Source organism: Glandiceps talaboti, chromosome 7 (assembly GCF_964340395.1).
Source record: "Glandiceps talaboti chromosome 7, keGlaTala1.1, whole genome shotgun sequence".
NCBI classification, from domain to species: Eukaryota; Metazoa; Hemichordata; class Enteropneusta; family Spengelidae; genus Glandiceps; species Glandiceps talaboti.
The window spans coordinates 9,833,562-9,846,018 of record NC_135555.1 but is presented as its reverse complement, the minus strand read 5'-3'; the positions used below and the strand labels follow the sequence as shown (position 1 = coordinate 9,846,018).

Sequence of the window (12,457 nt, the reverse complement as noted above, 5' to 3'; positions counted from 1 at the left end):
TATATACGTGTCGGTAGAATCATTTTTGCATCAACTGTCTCCTATTAATGCAGTAGAATTCTTTTTTGTAAGTAGATTTTGTTCTTTTATATCGTGATCACTGGTGAGTAGAGTGACCATGAGGTCACAGAGATCACCAGTAAGCCTCTGACAGAGTGTGATAGCTAGCTGGGTGATATTTTGGGTATGTTTAATTTAATAAACTACGCTATACTTCACGGATGTTCCAGACCTGGGATTTCCATGGTTAGATAAATCCCAATACACCACACTACACATAGGCAAACATACCAAACATCACCTCCTAAGATTATAAACTTTTATAGAAAAGAGTACACGGGTGAACAGTTTTCCCCTTAGGATCAACAAACACAGCCGCGTCATTATAAGCATTGTAACTTATTGTAGCCACGAGTAGTATTATAAATCTAGCCATTAGACCATAACACATGTCCGCAACTTATCCCGACAGTGTAGTATTTTACCCATAACTCCCTCTGATTTGTTCTCTCACACATAGCTTCTTCAAATCCAACAAATCTCACCAGTGTACAACATACCTAGGTTTCCTGAAAAAAAAATGTTGTCACTTTCGAATCGTACCGTTGTCACTGATAAGTTTCTGAATACCCATTTTCATGGGTTCAAATATAAATTATTTCTTGTAGAAACAGATATGAATTACCTATCTGTCTGTTTGTCTGCCCCCCCCCCCCCGCCTGTCTATCTGTATGATGACATACTTGATGAGGGGGGGGGCACTAGATTGTACCACAGAGATAATACCTTACCACTCGTGACATAGAACTATAGTTCTGAGTATATGCATATAATGATTTCATGACACCACTATTGTGCATCGCTCTTTTTCATAGAACACAATTGTTAGAAACGCTTTACGATTGTATTCATTCTATGGCTCGTAAGATTTGATCTCATTCAATGGAATCATGATCCACAAAGACGTGAAATACAATACCATGCAATAGATGGAAAAGTCAGCCTGGCATTAATTCATGATTAGCTTTAAGTCATGGAGTTGTAAAAAAAGTACACAAAGTACATTTAGTTTGTCAAAAAAAAAGAGCCTTTAGTCACAGTTTCAATATACACTCACTTGTTTGCGAGGTATGGATGATATGTATAGATTTGTACCATGGTGGCCTAGATAAGGGAGAGTCCAGTTTTTATGGCCGGGGTGGCAGCAATATTATTTATTCAATAATCACAAAACTATCTGAACTCCACCAGTCAGCTCCTTCTCTTTCAAAATCGCACAAAACTTTAATAATTTATAGTCTGAGTACGTATTTTACAGCACACAAGCCATACGTTCGAACACATAATATGAGTTTTACACCCAGGCCCCTACGCCACTATTATTTTTCTGAGGCGGAGCCGAGCGGGTCTATGGTTTTATTTGAACTACAAAGCTAAGGTCAACCCAATGTAGACCTTTTGAATTCCTGTTCGCCTTACCCTATCCGTTATTGATACACTATTACTTCAGCAACATAAAATGTGATACTTCAGTCGCAAGGAGTTGGTTATCACCCAATGTGCAGCGCAAACTTTAAAACATTGTCAAGATCAGCTCCGGTAGAGGGTTACTAATCCTGTACATGTCAAACACTGTACTAACATTTTGACAGCTAATGGTTATAAATATTTATTGATGTTGATTGAATTTTGTCAACGAATGGGTACCTTACTTTGTAAAGTTGGTAAAGTTGAAGGAAAGAATTGGTCAAGGTAAAGATCTGTTATTGGCGCATGAAAGAAGTAGCTTATCCCACATCAGCAATGAAAATAACTGGTCACTCTACTCCTTTTGGGCTTGAAAGCCATCTCTTTCCTCGTCTATACTTTTTGAAACAGATCAAATGGGATCTCCCCCTTAGACACTTTGAAGTAACTGTTACTGTTGTTTCGGCCACCATTACTCTAGTCTAGTCTAATTTAGGCCCCCTCTTACATGAACCGATATCAGTTGATGACGTCGACAGTGGCTAACTACCAAAGTACGTGTTCACTTTACCGATCATACACAATTTTTACAATCAATAATGTCAGTACAGCCTATAATTGTGTATGCATACCTGGTACCATAGACCCAACACACGTGTAGGGTATATGCCGGTGCATGTATCGCTCTGTAAAGTAAGGCTACTCGTGTGATAGTAACGCCAGAACTTGACTTGACACATCAAACAGTACATAACAAAATTCCCATCATCCTGTCTAATCTCGGGGAAGTTTTGGGGGTAATATATTCCCTTTGGTGAAAATTTCTTGACATTCACCAAGGACACATTTCGGATAGTCTAGTTCCTGACGGACCGTATTCCGCACTACGTTATCTTCATACTATAATGTCTAGTCAATCCCATTACTCTTGCACAGAATCCTGTGCTCCCCCCCCCCTCGAGCGTTCATATAAACACGATGACGTCGTCGTGTATAGTATGAAAATAATGTAGTAGGGAATATGTCCTTCAGGAACTAGTAAGACTACATTTCAGATTACATGTACATTTCGGCCAACTACCCACGTCTCTATATATGTGAATGTTGGCCACCCAGAGCTTCCTTCAATTGACGTACATCGTAATAGAGAGTCACTACAAGGATACCACATAAAGTGGAGAGAAGCACCCCTTCTTTGTTTAAAAATACTCACTCCAAACACTAAATACTTGCTAATGATGTAAATGACGTCTGTCTTCCCCAAGTGTGTATCATTGCCAACACATTCGCGTCAACATCCTGAGGCATATTTGTTCTTTTCACGCTACGAGCAAAACATGTTGACAAGTTCAAAAACATGGGAGGCAATATGCTTATATCAATGACGTTATTTTGTCAAAGTCAATAATATACATTTATAAATATGACAATGTTTCCTTCCTCCCTTCTCTCCCTCCTCCTCCTCCTACCTATTATCAATTTCGTATGTCTCACCCTGCTCCGTGACATGATGCGAATGTTGAAACCTCCTAGAGGGCCCCAGAGATCGTCGTTCAGACGATAACAAAGTCGACAATTGGAAATAAATTAATTTTAATAGCCGTTTATTAAAGATCTTCAATATCACTATTGTCGAATATAATGAATACATAAACAAGTCTAATCGGCTTTCTTTCTTAGAATTATCTCTCACTTTCTATACTGCACACTGTCGGGAAACAAAGTGACCGGGCATGATGGTTAGTGCTCGTAGCTGCAATAAGTTACAATATATACATAATAGTGATGCGGTTGTGTTTTGTCGATCCTAATAAGGGGAAAACCGTTCACACCCGGACCGTCTTCCGAGAAAACACCTTTGATGTTTTGCCGATTCAGGTTTTTAAACACTTCACAAATCACCGTCCACACGAGAAAGTAATTTCAACGAGTCACGATCGGACCAGCTACTCTCTATATATTACCAATCACCTTGCGAGTTTGTCGTTTGAGTTTGTCGTAAAAGTTGGGAACATGCATATGCAGATTGAGACAGACGTCACCCAGTCCGTTTTCTTCTCAACCAAGGACTTCAAAGAATTCCCATCGGATACAAAGAAATAAACTCACGACTTCTTATTACTATGACAACAAGTGTGTTATGGCTTTTCCATCACCTGAATTCACCCACGGAGGACCCAGGCTTAGTTAGTTATATTTACAATCTAAGCATGTTTGTTCTCTAGCAAAGATGGGTTTTTACTGATCAAAGTCAAATTGGCTATTTTTTTTTATTATTTCGTAAATAGGATATTCGCATTTGGTAGAGATAAATCACATCTCTTATAGGGATTTGACAGTAGTGACTATTTCAAGTACAGGAAAACATATTATAATTCTTGTTGTATAGAAACATTGTTGATATTTATTTGTATTTACCATGTTGTTCATGTTTGTCAGTGTTTATATGTTGGTATTGTTTGTTTGTTTGTGTGTTTGTTTGTTAATTTTGTTTTTCGTAAACATAACTAACTAAATCTGCATGAGACGCCTAGTCCAAGGCCACAGGGGCACGCACTATTACTTAGATTAGGAAACTATCATACGATTCCTGCAGTTACGAATGTATCATAAATATCATAAATAAATGTATCTCTATACCTATAGACACATATTTATCACTATTTTATTATCGTTATTTCCTCACAGGTAGGAAATTATAGTAAAAACCTTGTTATATTTAGCCTGTAGACAAGGAGACCAACAATCTAAGAAATACTACACGCCCCTGTGTACAAGGCCATACTATGGTGTTCCTCGACAGAGGCTGTCACATGTTCAATAGATAAAGTAGATATCGAAAGTGTGACGACCTTTTAAATGTTATAGCTTTAAGCTGTACACGGTGTTACTACCAGGGAAAATCATATTGTTATTGTTCCTACAGCATCCAAGTGTCTAACATTTCGGTCTGTCGTAAAAGAGACTAATTTATGGCGATGTCTATGACATACAGATACAACATCGTCGTAAAGTACTATCCCACTAAATGACACTATAGCTATAGCAACGGCAATTCTGGTTCCACTATTTTGTATATTACATTGACGGAAAAGATATGCCTGCCAAAACTCGTATTAGTAGCACTGTTCAATTGGCTATATCGTATACAGCAGATTTCTATTCAAAACTTTCATTATCATAACATTCTAGTTGTGTATGTGTCAACTAGCTAGGTATTATCAAAGATGGAGAGTTAGAGACGAAGATAGAAAATAGTCGTATACATGTATACCCCGAAAGAGCACAAAGTTTGCGAAAACTGTTATGCTATTAAGCCAACCCCCAGCTGAACCCCTCCCCGATAAAATTTCCTCAATCCCAAAAAAAATGTAGAAAATAGCCGACGCTTCGTTATTAACCCTTCACTTCACAGAGGCGAAATTCCAACTGGTACTAACTGTGTGGGGTAGATAATATTGCAAAGTTTCAGATGATGAATGATGGACTTTGACAATTTAAAAAAAAAAGATACCATACACATAATTAAAGTGTTCGCGAAGATCGTGAAGGTAACTGGAAAATAAATTAAAATATATCTTATTGTCATCTCCGGAAATCATCGGTTCCGTTCCGCTTCACTTTGACGTGTCATAATATTAGTAGACTTATAAGTACACGACTTTTATCATACACCACACCCATGTACCCACCACTCTTGATGATATACGCACACAGTTGTTAATATGACGTCAATCATCACAAAACATGACTGTGACCACCCGTTTCATTAAACGTTTTTCCTTTTCCTGCAAATATTTTCCATCGAGTAATACGAACAATATACAAGTTACGTAATGTGGTTGTCTTTTATCGAAAGGAAATCACGAATGCAATTTAAAAATGATGTATAGTCTTGAGGCGTAACCTTATCAATGGAATTAAAGTGGTATCGTGACGGGCTTTGGCTAGGTTCTCCTCCCACAGACGAAACAGAAAGTTGAGATAAAAGGTACAAAAAACGATATCGTGACTTTATTGGCGACATAAAGCAAATAATTTACGTAAAATGGGTACTGATAAAATTAATTATGCTGCTATTGGACGGTCTTTATACACTGGGTATTTTAGTCGCTAGCTGACGACTGTTATCGTCGAAGTACAGATTACACCACCCAGGGTGTTATGCTTGCGAGCTGACATAAGTTGTCAAGGGCAACGCGGTATGTTATAGCGATACAGGGGACTCCAGATGCGCATGTATTTGAGATTAGACGTCATCAGGTTTAACAAGATTGTGCACGATGAAATATTCAAATTTAGGGAGCCTTCAGTAATTAGAATGGGGGAAGGGCCAGGGAAAATCAAGCCTGGTCTGTGGCATAAAATGAGACCCATCCCAAATCCGTTGTGCTAAAAAAATGAGATTTGTAGACCTAATTCCTAATTTGCATATTATTGATGGGATGATCACACTGTGACTACATCTTTATGTACACATTCCTATAGGCATCCCCATTAAATTTCATCCCAATCTACTCAGTAGTTTTGAATGACAGATTTTTGACCAAAAAGACATGTTTTAACCCAAATTTGCATATCACTGATGGGACCAAGCCATGAAGAATTCTTAAACTAAACACCCTACAGAATGCTCCCACCAAATTTAAGTCAAATCAGCTCTGTAGTTTTGGAATTATAGATTTTTGACCAAAAAGACACACTTTTAGCCCTAATTTGCATATCACTGCTGAGATCATCATATCAAGAATACATCTTAATCCAAACACCACCCCTTAGAACGTTCTCATCGCATTTCTCAGTCGCATCTGCAGTAATTTTGGAATTATAGACTTTTGACCAAAAAGATACATTTTTAGCCCTAATTTGCATATCACTGATGGGATCATCATGTTATGAACAATTCTTAAACCAAACACCTCAAAGAACATTTCCAACAAATTTCAGGCCAATCTGCCAAGTAGTTTCGGTGATTAAGTTTCTTGACCAAAAATAACATTTTTTTGACCTCAAAATACACATCTCTGATGCAATCATTTTCATTTGAATAATCTTCATGCCCTAATTAATGTCCCCACCAAATACCAAGGCAATGATCTAAGTTTAAGTCGTTTACACACACACACACACACACACACACACACACACACACACACACATATACACACGTGCACACACACATACATACATACATACATACACATACATTGGCATACACACATACATATATACATACATACATACATACATACACATACATTGGCATACACACATACATATATACATACATACATACATATATACATACACACACATACATAGGCATACATACATACACACACACATACATACATACATACATACATATATAAACATACATACATATATATACATACATACATACATACATACATACATACATATATATACATACATACATACATACATACATACATATATATACATACATAGACAGACTGTCAAACAGATACTCTCTTAAACATGCATACTGAATTACCATGATTTCAACTATCACAAATGATACTGACCTATATACATGTATGTAAAACAAGCGATCTATCAATCGAAAGAGCTCCTGTTTTTTGACAATTTTGCGCACATTTCAAAGCCCTTTCAGAAACATTGTGTAAAGTTCTTGACATACTATTCTCTAGGGGAAGAACTCCTTGATAGGCCCAGTAGTTTTGGAGGAGAAGATTTTTGAAGTATTTTCACCAAAAACCTGTACTTTTATAGACCTAATTTGCATATCTATGACTCGGTCAAATTCTCTTGAACACAACTAGATCTGGGCATGTTAAGCCACCTTCACACCAAATTTCAGCTCAATTGGCCAAGTAGTTTCAGAGAAGATTTTTATACTAAAAGTCCTATTTTAGACCTAATTTGCATATTTATGACTCAGCCAAATTCTCTTGAACAAAATCAGATATTGGTATTTCAAGACACCTTCACACTAAATTTCAGCTCAATAGGCCCATTAGTTTTGGAGAAGATTGAAATACAAAAAGTTGACAGACAGGCGACAGTCAAAGGTCAGACATCAACCTACCTCTAAAGCTCCACTGACTGTCTTTTACAGCGGAGCTAATCAAAAGTTGAAAAAACGTGTTACAACTGATAACTTTTCATTAACCTACAGCTATATGAAACCCTTTTGTTGAAGATTCATTTAATATGATTGTAACATATGTTTGATGGTTAATACCCACCCACACAATTTGTTGATCTAAATATAACCCACTTAAAGCCTTTGTCTCTGTCTATGGTACACTTTGTCCATATATATTTATAGCATGGATTACTTTTCTGATGGTATGTGTTTGACAGCAAACAACCACTTGTAAACATCTGTGTACAGTGTGCCAATATATTTTTTGTATGGTTTTCGATCAATCTGATTCAAATCTGATATAGTAATCGGCTAAGTTTCCTTTTATTAACTTGAGTTATCACCTCTTTCTACAAAAGAGGAAATGAACTAATGAAAACATCAAAAGCAAACGACAATAAGGGAAGGAAGTAAAGGTATATTAAAAAAGAAAAATGGACCATTCCTAAATCAGATTTTAAATAAGATTTTTTTTTGTGTTCTGGTGCTACATCAAAGTGGAATAGAGTTACAATAAAAATGTACATTTTGATACATATAGTGTATGTATGTATGTATGTATGTATGTATGTATGTATGTATGTATGTATGTATGTATGTATGTATGTTGTACAGAGCAGTGTTTCATGTCAGATACATCACTTGAAAAACAAGCCTGAATGACATATCTAACAGTCTGACAAATCATCACATTTAGTTTTGTTTTTGAGATAATCAGTACACAGGCAGACAAACATACACACAGACAGACAGACAGACAGACAGACAAACTGACAAACACATCGGTATAACACTAGCCTCCCATATGGGAACTTAAGATATTAAAATATTCACAAAGGACATATTACATATATTTGTATCTTATATTCACTTTATTTTTCTTATTTTTTTTTTCATTTCATATGTAAAAAAAATGTCCACACACTGAAAAGAAAGTACAACATCTATGGTTGAGGTAAAACTTGAAGAGACAACTAAAATCATACTTATAGCATCACAATGTCTGCTGACAATAGTGTTGCCCTGTTCGGCAAATCACTCGCCATTCATTCTCTGTCTTCACAATAAAAATACATAACAATACTAACTTATAAAAAAAGTAGCACTCCAGATAAATCAGAAAGTATATATAACTTTATCATGACTGCTTCTTGTACACCAAAAAATAACAAAATTCTCAACAAAAAATGTCTCTTTATTTCTGGGGCAAATATCTGTTCCATATATTCCGTATACATGTAAATTTAGAAAATTGGGGCAGTCTATTAAAATGGCATATAGATTCTGTATAGCAAATGGTATGTCTTTACCTCATGACTCTACCTTTCTGTTTGTGTATCGCTTACTTATAGAAAACGCAAAAGACAAGAACTTGTCATCAAACATTTATAAAAAAATACAAGTGCCAAACTGCAACATAGTTTTTTTTTGTGTGTGCGCAACTCTGATGCGAGACTGGCCATATTTTAGGGTTGACATACAAATGAATTTTTATCCCAAATCTGAATATTGCATGTTAAAGGTTGTGATTTGTTTTTAAGTAAAATCTTATTTTTTACACATTTGGCATTCGGGCGTGAACTAGCTGTTGTAGACGCTTCAGGCGAGGGGGTCGATATCTCCTCCTGGGTTTTGTTTTTGTTTTGTGCACTTGAAGGGCAAAAAATATTAAAACTACAGCCAGTCCCAGGAAAGCTAGGACTGGCAGAGTGTGAGTATTGTCTTGTTGTTGAGTAATGATTCCCCCAGGTCCAACCTCCCAACCAGGTCGTTCCTGTATGGCATGGGGTATTACTTGAGGTTCTCGTCTGCTGATAACAGGCATAACTGGTTCAGCAATAGACAGCAGTTTCTGGTGCTTGTATAAGTTTCTGTAAAGATACAATGAAACATAATAAACTTCAAAAACTAATTAAATATTTGTATCATTTTGGTATTACAACTAAATTTGACCAAGTTACAAAGTTAGCCTGTCTCAAGCTGTGCTAAAACTGGTGGGGTCAAGGGTTAAGATATGATATACTACTGATCTCTAAGTCTTGTCTTGAATGACTATGTAGAAGGTGATTTGATGACAGAAGAGGGTAGTGCATTCCAGTCAACGATTGTTCTGCTGAAAAATGAGTTCTTGAAAATTACAATTTTTGAACCAAGGTGTTTATATCTGGCTGAGAGAGTCATGTACTCTTAGTTGGTAAAAGATGTTTGTTAGCTGCAGTGACACACAGTTCACCTTTTCTGATTTTATATAGATTCGGAAGTGTAGCAGCTTTTCTATGGCTTTGTAATGTAGGCTGCTCAAGGATTTTCAAGCATAGTTGGCTAGCTAGATTACTAGACATATCATTATCACAGTACACACACACACACACACACACACACCTATGCAGTAGACTTAACAACTTCACTGAAAAGTGTGAACATGTTTTTGGTGTTTTCTGTGTTATGTAACAATCCATGTGTGACTGTGTAGTGACAGTACCATTTATCTGTTATTTTTTAAATTTTTTTAATATAAATTTGTGTTTATAGTGATTATGACAGTAGACTTTATTTTAATAGGCAAATGTTTGTATCACATGCTGGAATACATGGGCATGTTGAATAATTAATATATGAAACTTACACTGGAGTTGTTCCAACTATAAAGGTGACAAGGTGACCAGTAAAATTTACATACATCTCTCATATTTTAATACCAAAAAGATTCAATATCTGACTACCTCCTGTAGTTTTGTACTCAGGCAACCATTTTAACGAAACAATTAGACAAAATAAAGAAATGAAAATGTTTACATAGATGTTGATAGATTACTAGTATTGGTTTCAAAGTTAGTCTCCAAGTTTACTTTACTTGTGGAAGCATAGACCGTCCACCAATGGAGGTCTATGGTGGAAGTGTACAGTAAACTACTTGAAGATTTTACCATCTTATCACAGTTGGATACTGATAAGCAGTCAATGCTGACTGAATAGACAACTTTAACAGTAGTTGTCCCTTGACTAAATTTGTTTTCTTTTCCAGAGGTATATGCTCATCAATTTTGTGTTTGAATGAGTCCTTGTAAATACCTGCAAATTATAACTATGAAAGAATGCACATGCTCAAAGAAGTAGAATTACTAGTCTGGCTACCAATGTGGTTTCTAACTAAGTGTGAGTGGAGGTGTAAATGGTAACGATACCGTACAGTTACTATACTGTGAGTGGAGGTGTAAATGGTAACGACACTGTATAGGAACTAGACTACAACTTGGCAAGTACCTTGTTGTAAAGTGACGTATAATCAGTGTTGAGTATATGAGTATATCGTCAAAGGTACATACATACTGCAGACATGGCATTTAAACTGTTAGACTGTAAGTAAGATACACCATGTTGTTCAGCATGTCGTGCTGGCTAGCTGGCATGAATTACAAACTATTATTAAACTGTGTGAATGCATTGAAACCTATCATGTGTGGGATACATATAATCTATTTGTAACCCACAGTTGAACCCAATTCCAGGAAAAAACAATATGGTCTGCTCGTACATTCACCTCCATTTATTACCTAGTTGTAATGACCTTCACTAACTCTGCACAGAATGTATTAAAAACCAGTATGTAAATTTTTCTTCTTCAAATATTGCCCGTACTTTACTGGTTAATTAATCCTTTTTGTTCAACTTGTAGTTATTTGTACATGAAAAATATCCCCTCCCCGCCCTCAGTAGAGAGCAGATTAAGATATGTATAATAATATGTTATTTGCCAAATACAGTTCCATATTTTGCTGTGAGAGGTCATCTTTCCGGAAATAATGGTGAGCCGGAGGCCTACCTGTTACCTGGTGACAGGTATATTAAAGAAAACATTATGGTGGAGGTATTATATATTATTATGTACTTTGAATTTTCAAAGAATAAAATTACATCCAATCCTGAAAGGGTCATAGTCATATTCAAGCTGCACTAGTTGCAACTGGAAGGTTTTTTTAAACTCTTTGTTTTTTTGAAAACGCTTTTGTTTTGTAAAAAATACAATGACTTCATTGTAATATCGTACACCCTGAACACTATTGAATCACCTGTGTAAAGTAATGTTGTGTAGTTGTACACATGATAGGGTACAAAAAATCAAACCATATTGATATTTGGGTCTGAATCTTAAAATCAATGGTCCCAACAGAATCATGATATCAACCTGTTACTGTACTAATTATGGATAAAATCAACTTTTTAATTAACATATACAGAGTCTAATTATTGGTATTTGAACAGTTTTCAGTGAATATTGTCCTTTTGAGCAGAGTGTAGGAAAGCGCTGTATAAAACTAAAGTTATTATCATTATCACTATTATTAAAATTACTATGTTACATTATTTAATCATTATGACATGTTAACATGAATTGACATATGGGTACATATATACTTACGTTGGTGCTGATATATTAAGTGGCTCTCCTTTGGCCCACGCTAGGTGTGGACATGCTGGAAGTGGCTGTGCTTGAGGACTTGATAGGTGAGACTCTAAAACTTTGGAATAGCGATATAGATGATTACCTGAATGGTGAAAAAAATAAGAGAAAAAATATCCAGTCAGGCAAAATCAGAGTTGTCCCCAGGGTAGTCACCGTAGATATGAATGGCTAATTCCTGCCTTTACTATACTTGTATTGATTACTGCGAACAACTTACTCATGATTTGGGGTGATAAAATAGCACCTTGGTAACTTAACCAGCTTTGAAATGTGTCAAGATACCCTAACATTTTGGGCATTTCCTGCAAGGATTTAAGGGGCAACCCCTTGTGATGATATCACCAATACACCAATTGTCCTGACAATCTTTATTTGTCAAGCAAAAAAAAGGT

General features: G+C 36.0%; 1 protein-coding gene across 2 annotated transcripts in view; it reads right to left on the bottom strand.

Annotated features, from left to right (window-relative positions):
* Nucleotides 1-8,465: 8,465 nt before the first annotated feature.
* Nucleotides 8,466-12,457, bottom strand: part of LOC144437113 (membrane-bound transcription factor site-1 protease-like) — a 53,170-nt gene continuing 49,178 nt past the window's right edge. For both annotated transcript variants that reach the window (XM_078125965.1, XM_078125967.1), the window contains exons 22-23: nucleotides 12,021-12,147; nucleotides 8,466-9,471 (exon numbers count right to left, since the gene is read on the bottom strand). In XM_078125965.1, the coding sequence (XP_077982091.1) occupies nucleotides 9,156-9,471; nucleotides 12,021-12,147 (443 nt within the window). In that variant the 3' untranslated portion in view covers nucleotides 8,466-9,155. The remainder of the gene's footprint in view (nucleotides 9,472-12,020; nucleotides 12,148-12,457) is intronic.